Raw genomic sequence first — 20,501 nt, forward strand, 5'->3', positions numbered from 1 at the left:
GCACACTGGACCCACTTCAATTTTCTCTTTGGACAAGAGGAACACCTATGTGAGAATGCTGTTCATTGAGTACAGTTCAGCATTCAACACTATTGTTCACTCCAAGCTAGTTACCAAGTACAGAGCCCTGGGTCTGGGCACCACCCTCTGCAACTGGATCCTGAACTTCCTGACGGGCAGACCACAGGCTGTGAGGATTGGCAATACCTCCTCCACACTGACTCTTAACACAGGGTTGTGTCCTCAGCCCTCTGCTGTACTTCCTGTTCACCCTCGACTGCGTGGCTTTGCACGGCACCAACTCCATCATCAAGTTTGCTGACGACACCACGGTTGTAGGCCTGATAACCAACAACGACGAGTCAGCCTATAGGGAGGAGGTAAGTGTTTGTGGTGCTAGGACAACAACCTCTCCCTCCATGTCAGCAGAACAAAGTAATTGATTGTTGACTTCAGGAAGCAGAAGAGGGAACACGCCCTGATCCACATCAACGGGACTGCAGTAGAGCGAGTCAGCAGTTTTTAGTTCCTCTGCGTCCACCGAGGACTGGTCATGGACCAACAACACCACCACTCTTGTCAAGAGGGTGCAACAGCGTGTCCATTTCCTAAGGTGGCTGAAGAATATTGGCATGCCAACCCGGGTCCTCTCCAAATACTACAGCTGCACCATTGAGAGCGTCTCGACCGGTTGCATCACGGCCTGGTATGGGAATTGCTCCGTAGAAATATGGGAACAAATAGTAAACTTTTTACTACACATAAGTGAATTTGTCCCAATACTTTTGGTCCCCTAAAATAGGGGGACTATGTACTAAAAGGGCTGAAATTTCTAAACGGTTCACCCGATATGGATGGAAAATACCCTCAAATTAAACCTGACACTTTAACCTCATAGTCATTGTATCATTTCAAATCCAAAGTGTTCGAGGACAGAGCCAAAACAACAAAAAATTTCACTGTCCCAATAAAAACTTACTTTATTTGGCCACTTCAGCTGTGATACAAATCTTATCACAATATCTAGGCCTATGGGCTAGGCTACATGACACAATGCACGCAACTATGATTTGAAAAAGGCAGGGAACAAAATGCACGCGTTGTTTCTTGCCTTAGACTGCACACTCTAGGCACAAACAGTGATACAATTCTCACCCATCAGACCATTCTGAATTTAATCTTGACTTTACATATACTAAATAATATATGTGTGAAATTAGTTTGATTTAGAATGGACCAATAGACATGTCATCGGTATGCACTTAAATAGCGAATGGAGGATGCTTTTCCTGCGGTTCATTTTCATGCCAGCCAGGTAGGCTACTCAGGTTGTAAAGGAAAGCAATGTGCTTAATATTAGGAAAGTTGAGAAATAAATATAGCAAGCCTATAGAAAGCTGATGGTATCCTCCTATTTTTAATAGAGGCCATCAAAGGCCTATAAAAATGTTGCGCAACATGGGCTTATAGGAACACACATTTAATTCCATGCATCAACCAGCTATGCGGAGCTGGCTCTTTCTACACAAGAGGTGATCCTATTCCACATAAACTCTGAATGCCAGGGCTCTCATGAAGTGTTTGACTTGATTTTCCATTGCATTTGCATTGATGACAGACTGATTAAAGCAGGGGTGTCAAACTCAAATACCCAGTGGGCCAAAATGTAAAACCTGAACAAAGTCGCGGGCCAACATTGAACAAATGAACCTTTTAATATGGACCCAAACAAGTTTTGCTTTAACATTGAATATGGAACAAGCATCGCTTATTACCATACAATATATAATTTAATAGTGGAGACATGCAAAATCGAATTTCAAATGAAAAAACACATCAATGGCATTCATTTATTAAATAAATAAAATGTAATTCCTGCTCAGGCTCACGTTTGAAAATGCTTGCTTTTTCTCTGGGCATACGAGGTCACAAACTTTCATCATGCACTTTTTCACGAACTCTCCCTCATTAAAGGGCCGGGCTGATTTTGCGATCTCTGCTGCCACTATATAACTAGCATTTACAGCAGCCTCACTTTGTGATGTGGCTTTTTTGAACATATTCTGTTGTGAAACCAAACTTATTTTAATCTCCTCTACTTTCTGGCTCCTTTGAGTCATGTCCAGGTCCTTGTATTTGTCATGGTGTTTCGTTTCATAGTGTCGTCTAATGTTGTACTCCTTACTTACAGCCACGTTGACTCCACAAACAAGACAAACAGGTTTGTCTTTTACATATGTAAACAGATATTCTGCCTCCCACTTGTCCAGAAAGCTCCTGTTTTCTGCCTTTCTTTTCGCCATTTTTGGGAAGGGATAGCGCGCTGACAGTTGTAGCGTCTATGTTGCTATGACTACTGTCACAGAGGAGAGGGCGTTTCTGGGTCCTGTCCTGATTGGCGCGTGAAAACAACAGCAGAGCATTATGGGATTCGTAGTATTAGCGGTGAATGCGCTGTATAATACCGGCGGGCCAGCTCTAGTAGTAATTTGGTATTGTCTCGCGGGCCAAATATAATTACCCCGCGGGCCAAATTTGGCCCGCGGGCCAGAGTTTGACACCCATGGATTAAAGGGACAATATATCATTGAGTATCAGGCCATTAACGATTGGCCGTTAGAAAGTTTAGTAGCCTACTAATGACCATCAGCGGCATCAGAGCGCAGTTTTGGAGAAGCCTAGTTACCGTGACTCAACGTCATGTGGAATTTGACTGCGGTCATGACTCGTGAATGCCAGTGTGGCAGAAATACAGTCACCATAACAGCCCTACTAACACCCCCCCCCACACACACCACAATTGCTGCTACTAGACTCTTATTTAATTGCTAATCTCCCTTTTCACTGATACATGTGTAATTATTGTACTATAAATTGTGCCTCCTGTATTATACTTATGATAAAATGTTTATTCTATTCTACTAAGCCATTAACTTTATGTTCAAAATCTTATCTTTTATTATTGTTGCGAAGGAACCTGCAAGTAAGCATTTTGTTGGACGGTGCATACCATGTGTATCCTGTACATACGACTGATAAAACCTTCAGACTTGAAAGGACCGCGAAGCAACCACAGTGGTACTCACAGCCAGAGCGGTCGAGTAGGAGTTGAATATGTTGAGGCGGAACTCCTTCAGAGCCTTCTTGAAGACCACATCCACCAAGGTGTCCTTCTTGCCGTCCTCAGAGTCCAGGTCATTGATCTACGTGGTACAATAAATGGTCATAATAAATACAGGTTTTCTTCATCAAACTCATCAAATACTGTAGTCTACAAAACCTAAAGTATGCTGCTGCTGTGTAAATATGTGACTATCGTATTATACGGCATAGTACAATACAGTACTGCTTTAGCATTCTGGTGTGTGTATGTGTGTGTGTGTGTAGCGTTCTGGTGTGTGTACACTAAGTTAAAGGTAGACGAGTAGCACCGCAGATTTTGAGAGTAGCGAAATGCAAGACATTGCTCTCGCACAGTCACACACAGTATCTGCGTATGTGCACGGGTTGGCATCACGCTGTTGCAGCCTGGTATAGCCACAGGACCAAAACAGCGGAGAAGTTGAGCCTCACGCTACAACGACCCATTATGCTGTTTACTGTCTGCATCTACGACCTATCGCTGAGTCTACCTTTAATGATGAAGTCATTTACACGACTGTATTTGAGAATAAGTGTATGTTGGTGAATGTACAGTTCATTCGGAAATATTCAGACCCCTTGACTTTCTCCACATTTTGTTATGTTACAGCCTTATTCAATTATTAATTCATTTGCTTTCCCCCCCCCTTCATCAATCTATACACAATAGCCCATAATGACAAAACAAAAACAGGTTTTTAGAAATGTTTGCTAATTTATATATATAAAAAAACTGAAATATAACATTTACATAAGCATTCAGAGCCTTTACTCAGTACTTTGTAAAGCACCTTCGGCAGAGATTACAGCCTTGAGTCTTCTTGGGTATGATGCTACAAGCTTGGCAGACCTGTATTTGGTGAGTTTCTCCCGTTCTTCTCTGCAGATCCTCTCAAGCTCTGTCAGGTTGGACGGGGAGCGTCACTGCACAGGTGTTTTCAGGTCTCTCCAGAGATGGTCGATCGGGTTAAAGTCCGGGCTCTGGCTGGGCCACTTAAGCACATTCAGAGACTTGTCCCGAAGCCACTCCTGTGTTGTCTTGGCTGTGTGCTTAGGGTCGTTGTCTTGTTGGAAGGTGGACCTTCACCCTAGTCTGAGGTCCTGAGTGCTCTGAAGCAGGTTTTCATCAAGGAACTCTCTGTACCTTGCTCCGTTCATCTTTGCCTCAATCCTGACTAGTCTCCCAGTCCCTGCCGCTGAAAAACATCCCCACAGCATGACGTTGCCACCACCATGCTTCAGCATTGGGATGGTTCCAGGTTTCCTCCAGACTTCCTCCAGACTTGATGCTTGGCATTCAAGCCAAACAGTTCAACCTTGGTTTCATCAGAACAGAGAATCTCGTTTCTCATGGTCTGACAGTCTTTAGGTGCTTTTTGGCAAATTCCAAGCGGGCTGTCAGGTGCCTTTTAATGAGGAGTGGCTTCCGTCTGGCCACTCTACCATAAAGGCCTGATTGGTGGAGTGCTGCGGAAATGGTTGTCCTTCTGGAAGTTTCTCCCATCTCTACAGAGGAACTCTGGAGCTCTGTCAGAGTGACCATCGGGTTCTTGGTCACCTCCCTGACCAAGGCCCTTCTCCCCTGATTGCTCAGTTTGGCCAGGCCTCCAGCTCTAGGAAGAGTCTTGGTGGTTCCAAACTTCTTCCATTTAAGAATGATGGAGGCCACTGTGTTCTTGGGGACCTTCAATGCTGCAGATTTTTTTTTTTTTGTACCCTTCCCCAGATCTGTGCCTCAACATAATCCTGTCTCTGAGCTCTACGGATAATTCCTTCGACCTCATGGCTTTGTTTTTGCTCTGACATGCACTGTCAACTGTGGGACCTTATATAGACAGGTGTGTGCCTTTCCAAATCATGTCCAATCAATTGAATTTACCACAGCTGGACTCCAATCAGGTTGTAGAAACATCTCAAGGATGATCAATGGAAACAAGATGCACCTAAGCTCAATTTCGAGTCTCATAGCAAAGAGTCTGAATACTTATGTAAATAAGGTATCTGTTTTTATTTGTAATACATTGCAGAAGTTTCTAAAAACCTGTTTTCGCTTTGTCATTATTGGGTATTGTGTGTAGATTGATGAGGATTTTTATTTATTTAATCCATTTTAGAATAAGGCTGTAACGAAACAAAATTTGGAAAAAGGGAAGGGGTCTGAATACTTTCTGAACGCACTGTTTGTGTACACTTCTGTACGTGTGAGCGTGCATCTGTGTGTGTGTGTATTGTGTTTTGTGCATCATCTTAATTAGGAAACCAACAGTATTCTGTGGTGCCCTGTGCATTTACTTGAGAGTGTGTGTAAGACGGACAGGTGTACATAGTCTGTCTACCTGCGTATCCCTCTGTCAGTCTGCCTACCTTCTTCATGAGGAAGTCATTCATGCTCCTGTAGTCATGGGCGCTGGTGAGGATGTGCAGAGCGTCGTTCTGCCACTGGGCAGGCTCTAGGGCCACGCTGCTGATCTTGACGCTGCGTCTCCGCACTTTGGGAGAGGGGTCCTTGTTCTCCTTGGAATCCCGGCCCCTGGTTGCAGTCAGGTCGGGACTGTGGGGGGGAGATGACGTGCCATCTTGACCCGCAAAGCACAGAGAGACAAAGATACAGTAACGGTGTTGTGAAGACAATTGTTTTGGTTTTCTATTCAGTTTTATTTTTAACAGCACGTCACCTGTGCAACTAGAGGCAACAAAACTCAGGATCACTTTTAATCCACAAACAGAAACACCTACAAGGCTCTTCCTGCCCTCCCTTTGACAAATCTGACCAAAACTTTATCCTCCTGATTCCTGATTACAAGCAAAAACTCAAACAGGAAGTACCACTGACGCACTCAATACGGAAGTGGTCTGATGAAGCGGATGCTAAGCTACAGGACTGCTTCGCTAGCACAGACTGGAATGTGTTCATTGATAACATTGAAGAGTTCACCACATCAAGTCACCGGCTTCATTAATAAGTGCATTGATGACGTCATCCCCACAGTGAGTGTACGTACATACCCCAACCAAAAGCCATGGATTACAGGCAACATCCACACTAAGCTAAAAGCTAGAGCTGCCGCCTTCAAGGAGCGGGACACTAACCTGGAAGCTTATAAGAAATCCCGCTACAACCTCCGACGAGCCATCACACACACAAACGTTAATACAGGACTAAGATCGAATCCTACCATGCCGGCTCTGACACTCGTTGGATGTGGCAGGGCTTGCAAACTATCACGGATTACAAAGGAAAACCAAGCCGCGAGCCGCCCATTGACGTGAGCTTACCAGACGAGCTAAATGCCTTCTATGCTCGCTTCGAGGGAACCAACAATGAACCATACATGAGAGCACCAGCAGTTACGGACGAAGTTGTGTGATCTCGCTCTCCTTAGCCGATGTGAGTAGGATATTTAAACAGGTTAACATTCACAAAGCCGTGGGCAAGACAGATTATCAGGAAGTGTACTTCGGGGCATGCGCTGACCAGCTGGCGGGTGTCTTCACTGACATTTTCAACATCTCCCTAACCCAGTCTGAAATAACTACATGTTTCAAGCAGACCACCATAGTCCCTGTGCCCAAGAATGCCAAAGTAACTTGTCTAAATGACTATCGCCCCGTAGCACTCATCTGTAGCCATGAAATGCTTTGAAAGGCTGGTCATTGCTCACATCAACACCATCATCTAAGACACAATGGACCCACTCTAATTTGCATACCGCCCCAACAGATCCACAGATGACACAATTCCTATTGCACTCCATACTGGCTTCTCCCACCTGGACAAGAGGAACACCTATGTGAGAAAGCTGTTCATTGACTACAGCTCAGTGTTACAACACCGTAGTGCCCTTCAAGCTCATCACTAAGCACAGAACTCTAGGACTGAACACCTCCCTCTGCAATTGGATCTTCCTGACGGGCCACCCCAGGTGGTGAGGGTGGGCAACAACACATCCACCAAGCTGACCCTCAACACGGGGGGCCCCACTGGGGTGTGTGCTTAGTCTTCTCCTGTACTCCCTGTTCACCCACAACTGTGTGGCCGTGCACGACTCCAACACCATCATTAAGCTTGCTAACGACACAAGAGTGGTAGGCCTGATCACCGACAATGATGATACCGCCTATAGAGAGAAGGGCAGTGACCTGGCAGTGTGGTGCCAGGACAACAACCTCTCCCCAGCAAGACAAACTATCTGATTGTGGACTACAGGAAATTGAGGGCGGAGCACGCCCCCATCCACATCAACGGGGCTGTAGTGGAGCAGGTCGAGAGCTTCAAGTTCCTCGGTGTCCACATCACTAAGGAAATATTTATTTATTTTTATTATTAATTTTTTTACCCTTATTTTACCAGGTAAGTTGACTGAGACACATTCTCATTTACAGCAACGACCTGGGGAAAAATTACAGGTGGGAGGAGGGGGGGGTGAATGAGCCAATTGTAAGCTGTAAATTAACATGGTCCACACACACAGTTGTGAAGAAGGCACGACAATGCCTCTTCCCCCTCAGGGGGGGGGGTGCGTACGCGCCCAGTAAATCACTAGGGCCGAGCTCCTTGCCATCCAGGACTTCTATACCAGGCAGTGTCAGAGGGAGGCCCTACAAATTGTCAAAGACTCCAGCCACCCAAGCCACAAACTGTTCTCTCTGCTACCACACGGCAAGCAGTACCGATGTACCAAGTCTGGAACCAACAGGTCCCTTAACAGCTTCAAGACATGACTACTAAATAGTTAAACAAATAGATACCCTTTTAACGCTAACTCTTTTAACTCATCACATACACTGCTGCTACTGTTTATTACCTATTCTGTTGCCTAGTCACTTTACCCCTACCTATATGTACAAACAGTTGAAGTCAGAAGTTTACATACACTTAGGTTGGAGTCATTAAAACTCGTTTTTCAACCATTCCACAAATTTCTTGTGAACTAACTATAGCTTTGGCAAGTCAATTAGGACATCTACTTTGTGCATGACACAAGTAATTTTTTCAACAATTGTTTACAGACAGATTATTTCACTTATAATTCACTATCACAATTCCAGTGGGTCAGAAGTTTACATACACTAAGTTGACTGTGCCTTTAAACAGCTTGGAAAATTACAGAAAATTATGTCATGGCTTTAGAAGCTTCTGATAAATGATGTCAATTAGCCTGAGTCAATTGGAGGTGTACCTGTGGATGTATTTAAGGCCTACCTTCAAACTCAGTGCCTCTTTGCTTGACATCATGGGAAAATCAAAATAAATAAGCCAAGACATCAGAAAAAACATTGTAGACCTACACAAGTCTGGTTCATCCTTGGGAGCAATTTCCAAACGCCTGAAGGTAACACGCTCATCTGTACAAACAATAGTACGCAAGTATAAACACCATGGGACCAAGCAGCCGTCATACCGCTGTGGAAGGAGCGCGTTCTGTCTCCTAGAGATGAACGTACTTTGGTGCGAAAAGTGCGAAACAATCGCAGAACAACAGCAAAGGACCTTGGGAAGATGCTGGAGGAAACAGGTACAAAAGTATCTATATCCACAGTAAAATGAGTCCTATATCAACATAACCTGAAAGGCTGCTCAGCAAGGAAGAAGCCACTGCTCCAAAACCGCCATAAAAAAGCCAGACTACAGTTTGCAACTGCACATGGGGACAAAGATCATACTTTTTGGAGAAATGTCCTCTGGTCTGATGAAACAAAAATAGAACTGTTTGGCCATAATGACCATCGTTATGTTTGGAGGAAAAATGCTTGCAAGCCGAAGAACACCATCCCAACCGTGAAGCACGGGGGTGGCAGCATCATGTTGTGGGGGTGCTTTGCTGCAGGAGGGACTGGTGCACTTCACAAAATAGATGGCATCATGTGGTAGGAAAATTATGTGGATATATTGAAGAAACATCTCAAGACATCAGTCAGGAAGTTAAAGCTTGGTTGCAAATGGATCTTCCAAATGGACAATGACCCCAAGCATACTTCCAAAGTTGTGGCAAAATGGCTTAAGGACATCAAAGTCAAGTTATTGGAGTGGCCATCACAAAGCCCTGACCTCAATCCCATAGAACATTTGTGAGCAGAACTGAAAAAGCATGTGCCAGCAAGGGTGCCTTCAAACCTGACTCAGTTACACCAGCTCTGTCAGGAGGAATGGGCCAAAATTGACCCAACTTATTGTGGGAAGCTTGAGGAAGGCTACCCAAAACGTTTGACCCAAGTTAAACAATTTAAAAGCAATGCTACCAAATACTAATTGAGTGTATGTAAACTTCTGACCCACTGGGAACGTGATGAAAGAAATAAATCATTCTCTCAACTATTATTCTGACATTTCACATTCTTAAAATAAAGTGGTGATCCTAACTGACCTAAGACAGGGAATTTTGACTAGGATTAAATGTCAGGAATTGTGAAAAACTGAGTTTAAATGTATTTGGCTAAGGTGTATGTAAACTTCCGGCTTCAACTGTATATACCTCAATTACCTTGTACCCCTGCAAATCGACTCGGTACGGGTACCCAGTGTACGTAACCAAGTTATTGTCAATCATGGGGCTCCCGAGTGGCACAGCGGTCTAAAGCACTGCATCTCAGTGCTAGAGGCGTCACTACAGACCCTTGTTCGATTCCAGGCTGTATCACAACCAGCGTTGATTGGGAGTCCCATAGGGCAGCGCACAATTGGCCCAGCATCGTCCGGGTTAGGGTTTGGCCATCATTGTAAATAAGAATGTGTTCTTAACTGACTTACCTAGTTAAATAAAAGGTTAAATAAAAAAAAATAAAAATGTGTATTTATTCCTTGTGTTATTATTTTTTTCTCTGGCTTGTTGGGAAGGGCTCTTAATTAAGAATTTCACTGTAAGTCTACACCTGTTGTTTATAAAGCATGTGACAATTCTTTATTTATTTGGAATGTCACATGTCCAGTGTTATACAATATGTAAGGGATTATCAACGAGGGGCATTTCGTTCTCTGGAAAATGATGAGCAACATGGAAGCTGTGTTCTACGATGTGTTGTTTTCCAGAGAACGCATAGAAATGTGCTCATTTGCCGATAGAAATGTGTTCAACATCCACTGAAGTAGCTAGGAAGTTTACTAGATAGCGTCAGTAGTTGCCTTGGTAACCAAATTAACAGACTTGCTAGTTTGGATGCAAACCCTAGCTTGCCATTATGAAAATCGAATTCAACAATGCCAATTACGTTTTCAATTCGACTTTTGCTTTCAAAAGCAGCTCAAACATAGAACATGTCAGAATGAACTATAGCATTTGAATTCTACCGTGCAAATATACCATGCGTTACTGGGAAATAACGCATGCTCTAGAATGCCCTTCAAGCTAGCAGAAACAAGTATTCAACAATGCCATAGTATGAACAACTTTATTGTCCATTGCGCGCACACACACACAGTGTATTTATTACCTGTCTTGTCGGTGCCGTCTCCCTGTGTGGACTCACTCCTGGTGGTCTGCTGCTTCTCTCTGGACAGCTTCTTCTCTGCATGCTTGGCCTTGCCCCAGAAACGCATCTTCCCTCGCACTCTGCTGCCACAAACACAGTCACACACAGGCGGTTTAGAACAAACCTTTATTCTATTTCGATTGGGCCGACCAGATTCGCCAGAGTGTGTGCTGGCTCGGGTTTGTCTTCCTATAATCTTTTCACATGTCCTTTTCGGCACGTGTTCAGCAACTTGTGTGAAAAGGGTAATAGTCTGTTTAATACAATATGAGCTTAATTTGTTCCTCTGCATAATGATAGTAATATAATAATAATAAATGCCATTTAGCAGACATTTATCCACAGTCCTGTGTGAATCCATTTTTCGTATGGGTGGTCCCGGGAATCGAACCCACAATCCCTATGTTGAAAGAACCATGCTCTATCAACTGAGACATTGTGTCTTGCTACTGTAATATGGGCTAGAGAGCAGGAGAAGGTACTGTAGCTACCTTCCATCCTGACTGGATGTCTTCCCAAGCGCTGCTACCTTGCCCAGGTCCCCTGAAGACATAGTCTTGTGGAACTTCTTATGCTCTTCCTTGTGAGAAGCCTGGGAGAATAGAAAGTTAGGGCGTAGCAAGGTAAGTCTTGATACCAAACAGGAAGTGAAATGTTTTCAATATTCATTGATTGGGCATCAAAACGCTCAGGCTATTTTGCCATGTCTTTGAGTCATATGCTCAAAAGACAGAAGAGACACATTTGAGACATGAAAATGCATTGTCCTCTAGAGGGCAGTGCAATCAAACTTGAATCGCAGAACAAAGAAAAACATCCACGTTGGATGTTCCTACTGCATCCATCCATCACTCATTCATTCTGCACAAAACAACAGCTAACAGTCCACAAACATTCTAACATGTTTACATACTGAGACATGGACATATTAACATATAGAGTACAGACATATTTGCTCAGAAAACTACTATTTCAAACTAAAAGAGATATGACTGGGTGAGGGAGGGAGGGTGCTCATGCTCGGAAAGACCTGTTAGGGAAGTAATAAAAGGTAGTAATGAAATGGTGTCAATGGTAGAAGGTTCCAGCATGCATCACCGATTGCACTTCTGGCTAAGACTAGTTGGACTAACCTGGTCCCAGATCTGTTTGTGATAACCATAGGAGTTAACAAGACAGCACAAACAGTTCTGGGACCAGGCGAAGAGGAGAGGGACATTGCATTACTCCTCTTCCAGCAACTAGACGGATGTCACAAGTTCAGAGTAGACACAAGACTACTGCCCCAGGGTCAGATCAGCTCCAGGTCAGCTCCTTTACTACTGCCCCAGGGTCAGATCAACTTTTAAACCTCCAAGGTTAAGGTTAGGGGTTAGGTCATCTGATCCTAGATCTGTGGTTGGTTAGTAATGCGTGTTTATGAAGGATGATTATTCTCTTCAGGAGAAAACACAGCTCTGAAACCATGGCATTATCACTTACAGTTGCAGCCATGCTGTAAAGTTTTTTTTTGCGACAAACTATCGCTAGAAGAGGACTGAGCCCGTGTCGGGTTTTTCCCTATCTGCGAAATAAAGGAGCGTCAAGCAAAGAGCTAGTAGTACAGAAACATGTCTCTGTCCAGTAGGTAAAAACTAAACGAAGCTGGAGGATGCTAGTTCAATAGGATTAGTCGTGTTAAAAGAGTACCCTCAGGCTAGTAAGCATGGCCCCCAGAGAGAAAATAAATTGTCTGGGGGGTGGGGGGGGGGGGGTTCAGTAGGAGGCAGGGGACAAGAGGGGTGGGGGGGGGGGGGGGGGGGGTGTCGCTTGGACCCCTGCAGGGTCCGTTTACCATTTCAGAGTCACTGTAACAGGCCGGCTCAGTGCCCCCCTTGGGGTGGGTCAGGGGGGACGGGGGGAGGAGGGGCAGCGTGCGGGACAGGGCGGGGGTGTAGAACGTGTCGACATCGTCATCGTCTGACTGGCCCGCCCCCTCGGAGTTACAGCGGGTCAGGAAGTCGGAGCGGGTCCGAGACATACGGGCTTTCTTTTTGGGGCCGGGCCGGCCCACCTGCTCAACCACACACACCACAACACGTCAGTGGTCTGGGTACGTGATGGGAGATAGGGATGTGTGTGTGTGTGTGTGTGTGTGTGTGTGTGTGTGTGTGTGTGTGTGTGTGTGTGTGTGTGTGTGTGTGTGTGTGTGTGTGTGTGTGTGTGTGTGTGAGAGCGTGTGTGTGTGTGTGGAGAGGAACGGTGTGTGTGTATATGTGTTCTATGTGGATATCACAGAGACACACTGACAGTCTGAGGGACACAAATTTACAAGACATGCAAACTTATACAAGCACACACTCTCACATGCACATACAAGCCACAGCTGCCCGTTCTATTATTAGTTTAAACAATATATCAGTATGAACTACACAACATTGAGTGCTTTAGTATATTACAACAGGATGAGTAACGAGTTACAGTGTGTAAGTTCTTAAAAAAAACTCCCAAAACTCTTTAAAAAAAAAAATCCCAAGATACGTATGTGTAAACTCTTTGTGTATTGTGTACTCTGTGTGTGTATGTCCTTTGGGTAGTGTACTTGTGCGCAACCCACCTCTTTGGTTCTCTGTCCAGCGGTGGCTCTAGAGGCGGAGGCCTCCTGTCTATGCATGGCCAACGACCGCTCCTGGTTCACCAGGTCCTTATCAGACCTACAACACATTCAGGAAACGTTACAACTATTTGTAGACTTTCAAATGTACGCATTTAGTTGCCTATTCAAACATATTTTTCCTGTGTTTTTGCTGTACAAGGCAATGAAAAACAACAGAAATAAGAAACACATTTCTGTACATTTGGAGAAAAGAAGAGCCCTGTGGTGATTTGTTGAAATGAAAGTGTTCATTTGTACACACTGCCCGTCAGTGAACAGAGTCAAGCTAGTGTAGAGAGAAGAAATTCATTACAAAGCTTTTGCTAAGTGACACTTTGACTGAGCAGCATCATTACAGCAACGTTACAGCAAAATGACACTCACTTGGAGAAGGGGAGCTTGCGTCGAGAGCAGAATGTAGTGTTGGTGGGGGGCTTCTCGGTCATACTGACAATGATGGTCTGGGTTGGGCTCTTCTGTGGTGCCTTGGCTGCTGCTTTGCTGGAAACTTCCCTACTCTCCAGGATACTGTTGGTGGAGACCCAGCTGTCCTGCACCGGCCAGCCTGCCTTCCTCTCCACCTGGCTGGGTAGGACTTGGGATGGGGCCTTGGGCTCGGGGACTATCTGGATGTCTACCTCGGAAGGACAAAGGCCATGGGTGGAGGTGGAGGAGGGGACCAAGCTAGACCTGTCTACCCCAGCTAAGTCTCTCCGAGGCTGGGTAACAGTACTGGGTGGCTGGGCCTTCTCTGATACTTCCAGGCCGGCGATGGGTGTAAGGCGGGAGGCAGTGGTGGTCACACCGGTCTGGAGTGCACTCTCTTGGGCTGGCGCCGCCCACAGCTCCCCCTCCAGAGGGGTCTCCTTCTGCATGCTGATGACCACAACCACGGGCCTTTGTAAGGCGGACTCTCGTCTCTCCTTCACAGGCTTGCCTGAGCTCTCTTGCTTGGGCTCACTGCTTTGGTCCTCAGAGGGGATATAGAAGGTAGCTTGTGGATCCTCTGCCACCACCTCCTTGATTGGGGATGGTATCATGGCGGGTAGTTCCTCCATCCTGGAGCTTGGATCATTCTCATTTACCACCTCTGGGTCCTTCTCTGGCTGGGGCTGGGACTCTGGAGACATTGGTCCATTCAAATCCTCTTGGGAAGAGGTCCAGAGCAGCGTGGACTGGTTATCATGGCAACCGGGGTAACCAGGCCTTCCCGCCTCCACATCCACGGTGGTGTCGAGCAGCTCAAAGCTCCCGTGGCTAACGGGGAAGCCCCGGTGGGGCGAGGAGGGCTGGTGGTCGTCCAGGGGACAGGGGGTGCTGTCCGGACACGGGGGTACAGGGGTCTCCTCCTCTTGCAGAGTCGCTCCTGTGCTGTGGGTCCGCACCTTGAGTAGCTCCAGGCTGAACTGGGCCTGCTCCAGCTCCCTCATGCGCCGGCTCTGTCTCTTGGCCCGCGTCTTGTGGCAGTTGGGCTCCTCTATACTCTGGCTTCTCTCGCTCTCTCCTTCTTCCTCCTCCTTCACTAAACATGCCGACTTAGACTCCTTAGAGTCTTCAGCAGGCCAGACTGTGGAGACATCTTGGATGTCATGATTGTGGTTGATCTCGAGGACCTGTTCGTCCGAGGTGTCAGTATCCAGGCCCATGGTCCTCTCTGGCTTTCTTTCTTCTTTGGTGGCGCTCCTTTGTCCATTGAGCAACTGCTTTTCATGCATACTCTGCTCTTTTAGTTCTGTGAACCTGTAGGAAACAGTCATTGTAAGTAAACACAGTTTAAAGCAATCTTCCTTCCATTCCTTCTCGTCTCCGATGTTATTCATCAATGTAGGATCATTTGGACCTGGGAGCAATAGTGTGCAAGCTTTTGTTCCAGCCCAGCACTAAAACACTTGTGTTATCTTGAACAAACTATATGAATCAGGTGTTTGAGATCTAGGTTTGAGCAAAATTCAGCCTATGGAATCCTTATTGTGCATCTTTCTATACAGGTAACTGCCAAAACAAAGGAAACACCCAGATAAAGTGTCTTAATAGGGGTTGGGCCACCAGAAGTGCCTTGGTATAGATTCTACAAGTGTCTGGAACTCTATTGGAGGGATGTTACACCATTCTTCCAGGAGAAATTCTGTCATTTAGCGTTTTGTTGATGGTGGTGGAAAACGCTGCCTCAGGTGCCGCTCAATTGTGTTGAGACCTGGTGACTGACACACACACACACACACACACATACTTTAAATGCCCTATGCTCCTTTGAGATCCCTCTTTCAAAGTCATTGAGCTCTCTAGCCATGGTAGCCAAAATAATGGGCAACTGGGTATTTTTATACATGACCCAATGCAATGTTTCCTCTAAGCTCCCCCAGGACTTGCACCATCGAGAGCATCCTGACTGGTTGCATCACTGCCTGGTATGGCAACCGCTCGGCCTCCGACCGCAAGGCACTACAGAGGGTAGTGCATACGGCCCAGTACATCACTGGGGCCAAGCTTCCTGCCATCCAGGACCTCTATACCAGGCAGTGTCAGAGGAAGGCCCTAAAAACTGTCAAAGACTCCAGCCACCATAGACTGTTCTCTCTGCTACCGCACGGCAAGCAGTACCGGAGCAACAAGTCTAGATCCAAAAGGCTTCTTAAAACTTCTTATGGCTGCAATCCCGTTAACGGGATGATATGACAACAGCCAGTGAAGGTGCAGGGCGCCAAATTCAAACAACAGAAATCTCACAATTAAAATTCCTCAAACATACATGTATCTTATACCATTTTAAAGGTAATCTTGTTGTTAATCCCACCAAATTTACAGCGAAAGCACCACAAACGATTATGTTAGGTCGCCGCAAAATCACAGACAAACAGTCATTTTCCCAGCCAAAGACAGGAGTCACAAAAAACAGAAATAGGAGATAAAATGAATCACTAACCTTTGATGATCTTCATCAGATGACACTCATAGGACTTTTGTTCGATAAAGTTTATATTTATATCCAAAAATCTCAGTTTACATTGGCGCCATGTTCAGAAATGCCTCCAAAATATCCGGAGAAATTGCAGAGAGCCACGTCAAATAACATAAATATTCATCATAAACTTTGATGAAAGATACATGTTTTATATAGAATTAAAGATAAACTTGTTCTTAATGCAACCGCTGTGTCAGATTTCAAAAGCTTTACGGCAAAAGCACAATATTCAATAATCTGAGAACAGCGTTCAGCCACAAAAGGAAGCCATACAGTTACCCGCCAAATTGTGCAGTCAACAAAACTCATAAAAAGCATTATAAATCTTCACTTACCTTTGCTGATCTTCGTCGGAATGCACTCCCAGGACTCCCACTTCCACAAGAAATGTTCGTTTTGTTCGGTAATGTCCATCATTTATGTCGAAATAGCTATTTTTGTTAGCGTGTTTGGTAAACAAATCCAAAGTCAGGAAGCGCGTTCACTAAAAGCAGACGAAATGTCAAAAAATTCCGTAACAGTCAGTAGAAACATGTCAAACGATGTATTGAATCAATCTTTAGAATGTTTTTAACATAAATCTTCAGTAACGTTCCAACCGGAGAATTACATTGACTTCAGATGTGCGATGGAACAGAGCTCCTTCTCATGTGAACACGCATGGTCAGAGCATGGTCAGGTCATGATAGACCTGACTAATTCCTATCTCCTTCGGCCCCACTTCACAGTAGAGGCATCAGGCAAGGTTCTACAGACTGTTGACATCTAGTGGAAGCCGTAGGAAGTGCAAACTCATCCATATCCCATTGTGTATTCAATAGGGTCTTGGTTGAAAATCGACCAACCTCAGAATTCCCACTTCCTGTTTGGATTTGTTCTCAGGTTTTTGCCTGCCATATGAGTTCTGTTATACTCACAGACATCATTCAAACAGTTTTAGAAACTTCAGAGTGTTTTCTATCCAAATATGCATATATTAGCAACTGGGACTGAGGAGCAGGCAGTTTACTATGGGCACCTCTGTGCACCTTTCATCCAAGCTACTCAATACTGCCCCTGCAGCCATAAGAAGTTAACAACTTCTACCCCCAAGCCATAAGTCTCCTGAACAGCTAATAAAAATGGCCACCCAGACTATTTGCATAGCCCCCCCCCTCCTTTACACTGCTGCTAGTCTCTGATTATTATCTATGCATAGTCACTTTAACTCTACCTACATGTACATATTACCTCAATTACCTCGACTAACATGTGCCCATGCACATTGACTCTGTACTGGTACCCCCTGTATATAGCCTCGCTATTGTTATTTTACTGCTACTCTTTAATTATTTGTTATTTCTATTTCTTACTTATCAATTTTTTTACCTAACACCTTTTCCTTAAAACTGCATTGTTGGTTAAGGGCTTGTAAGTAAGCATTTCACTCTAAGGTCTACTACACCTGTTGTATTCGGGGCATGTGACAAAAACAATTTAACTTGATTTGACTACCGTGCAGAAGAAATATAACCCTGCGCAGAGAAGCACGAGATTGAACTTTACTCAATTTTCTAGAGTCACCATCTTGGCAGTCCTACGGACAAATCTGAGTTTGGCGGATGCCAGGTGAACGCTACCTGCCCCATTGCATAGTGCCAACTGCATAGTGCAAACTGTAATATTTGGTGGAGGAGGAATAGTGGTCTGGGGCTGTTTTTCATGGTTGGGGCCCCTTAGTTCCAGTAAAGGGAAATATTAACGCTACAGAGTACAATGACATTGTGTGCTTCCAACTTTGTGGCAACAGTTTGGGGAAGGACCTTTCCTGTTTCAGCATGACAGCGCTCCTGTGAACAAAGCGAGGTCCATACAGAAATGTTTTGTGGAGATCGGTGTGGAAGAACTTGACTGGCCTGCACAGAGCCCTGACCTCAACCCCATCGAACACCTTTGGAATGAATTGGAACACCAACTGCGAGCCAGACCTAATCTCCCAACACACGTGCCCGACCTCACTAATGCTCTTGTGGCTGAATGGAAGCAAGTCCCCGCAGCAATGTTCCAGCATCTAGTGGAAAGCCTTCCCAGAAGACTGGAGGCTGTTATAGCAGCAAAGGGAGGCAACAACTCCATATTAATGCCCATGATTTGGAAAGAGATGTTCGACGAGCAGGTGTCCACATACTTTTGGTCATGTAGTGTGCTTTGTGTCCCTCGTTTACTCAAGTGTTTCCTTTATTTTTGGCAGTTACCTGTACCTTTCATAAAATAGAACGGTTTGTCACTCCTCATTACCTTAGGCGTGCCAGGTAGCCCCTACTCGCTGCCTGTAGCAGTGTCGCTGCACTGTGTGTCCTACAATTGTGGGCTCTCTCTCTGTAGGCCCGCCAGGCTGTCTGCACCGTAATGGCCGCCAGAACCTTGCGCTGGCTGCTCTTTCTCCAGCTCCTCTGTATTATCAGGGCAGAGTCCTTCCACTGCAGGAACAGTCTGCGCTCCCTGTAGCCCTTCCATGCTGCCTGCAGGCACACTGCTGCCTCCTCCTGGACGGCTGGGTCCACTGCCGCCTCCGACTGTCTGAGCAGGCAGCCCCGCCACCACCTCTATGGAAAGGAGAGAATGAAGAAATATGAATGAACAAAATGAATTTATTGACTGGGGTGACATCGTTGCATTGGAGTAATGCTGAGAATGCTTTCGAGGTAAGAAAAACGGATTCGGTTTGTTTTTGTTCAATCTGACAATGATTAGGACAGCAGACTGAGTCTCTTCTTGTAGCCAAGCATCTCTTCCATAAACAATATGGCTTCCAGAAAAGCCCCACGTTTCTTATTTATTTCGGCAATTTCCCCCTCTTTCTTATAGACGGAGCATGAGGAGATGTATAGAGATTCTCAGGACTGAGTCATTACGCAACTCCAAAAAGATGTTCTACTTCATCGCCAGAGTTACGCAATAACCTAAACTGGTTACGAACAATTTTATACGTCTGTGGGTCATGTAGAATGGTACTACTACAAACGGCTAAAAAGTTAGTGTAAAACTTGCTGTGCGGGGAAGTTGTGTACACATGCTTTATTTAGTCTGTTATGCCAGGACAGTAACGGGGTCGTGTTCATTCAGGGAGGAACTACCTAGACTTGTCCAATAAGAAATGCTAATTTTGTTTTCTGCTGCAAAAAATGTTGCTATGGCGTGCCCTAATGAACACAACCCTGGACTCGGTGTGGTGCCCTGACTTCGTCGTCTCACCTGGATGACATCAGCGGCCTGTCTCATCCTGATGAAGTGTTTCCTCTCCAGCCGGGCTCGGAAGCGGCGTTGCAGCGTGACAATGCACCGCAGCACCTCCGTGTGGAGCAGGGCCTGCAGCCGCTGACGCTCTGCCTCCCGCAAGAACACCTGCAGTACAGAGAGAGACCCGGGGTGAGGGGGGGGGGGGTGGCGTCAGTGACTAGATACACCCACAAATGACCAGACCCACCCACAGCCAGGGAAATCCCAATAGGAACACAACGGCTGCAATGCATGCGTGTATCAAAGTGAGAGAAAGAGAGAGGAGAGAAAGATGGCGAAAGAGAGAGAGAAAAAAAGAGACATCCCCAGAGTGCGTACCATTGTGTTGCCCACTTGATACCCAGCAGGTGCTAGGTGAACCTGACGAAAGAACTCCCGGATGCCAGACTTGGTTGGTCTAGTTCTGTCTGGTAAGAGCACACGGAAGTGACGCACAAAGTCCTGCAAAGACAAGACGAAAGACAACATATCGATAGTGACCTCAGAGGGATAAAAGTTACAAGCTGTTAATAAGACTGACTACATTACAAGTGCGTGGATGTGACTTCACTACGTCTACGTGCAGCTCATTGAGACTCTGATTGATGAGACTGATGACCATCGATCAGCAGTTTTCACATTTTAGTCATTTAGCAGATACTCTTATCTAGAGCTAAATGCAGTCAGTGCATTCAACTATGGTAGGTAATACACAGTATTGTGTATCTGGTGTGCGTATCTGTTCTGCAAATTCTGTGCCCCATGACAGTGCTGTATCCTGATTGGTTGGCGAGGGCTTACCTGGAAGGTGTATTTGATGGAGTATCCTGATTGGCGGATGCGGACAGTCTCCAGCATGCCTGTGTACCTCAGCTGCCTGAGCACCAGGGCATCGTTGAAACGCAGTGGGAGCTGAGAGAGAGAGAGCAGCGAGATAGCAGAGAGAGAGAGAGAAATATCCAGAGAGAGAAGGAAGGAGACAGAAATAAAGGCACGAAAGAAGAAGGGGAGAGAGGTACAATAGAGAAAGAGAGAGAT

General features: G+C 45.5%; 1 protein-coding gene across 12 annotated transcripts in view; it reads right to left on the minus strand.

Annotated features, from left to right (window-relative positions):
* myo9ab (myosin IXAb) overlaps positions 1–20,501 on the minus strand; it is a 225,214-nt gene that overhangs the window by 20,183 nt on the left and 184,530 nt on the right. For 9 of the 12 annotated variants that reach the window (XM_071326669.1, XM_071326668.1, XM_071326667.1 and 6 more), the window contains 11 exons: positions 20,265–20,375; positions 19,803–19,925; positions 19,440–19,589; positions 18,483–18,790; positions 13,628–14,983; positions 13,205–13,301; positions 12,443–12,661; positions 11,100–11,200; positions 10,570–10,691; positions 5,506–5,717; positions 3,087–3,203 (listed from right to left, as the gene is read on the minus strand). In XM_071326669.1, coding sequence (XP_071182770.1) covers positions 3,087–3,203; positions 5,506–5,717; positions 10,570–10,691; positions 11,100–11,200; positions 12,443–12,661; positions 13,205–13,301; positions 13,628–14,983; positions 18,483–18,790; positions 19,440–19,589; positions 19,803–19,925; positions 20,265–20,375 — 2,916 coding nt within the window. The remainder of the gene's footprint in view (positions 1–3,086; positions 3,204–5,505; positions 5,718–10,569; positions 10,692–11,099; positions 11,201–12,442; positions 12,662–13,204; positions 13,302–13,627; positions 14,984–18,482; positions 18,791–19,439; positions 19,590–19,802; positions 19,926–20,264; positions 20,376–20,501) is intronic. The other 3 variants (XM_071326665.1, XM_071326672.1, XM_071326671.1) reach the window with 3 other exon arrangements.

This window comes from Salvelinus alpinus, chromosome 9 (assembly GCF_045679555.1).
Source record: "Salvelinus alpinus chromosome 9, SLU_Salpinus.1, whole genome shotgun sequence".
NCBI classification, from domain to species: domain Eukaryota; kingdom Metazoa; phylum Chordata; class Actinopteri; order Salmoniformes; family Salmonidae; genus Salvelinus; species Salvelinus alpinus.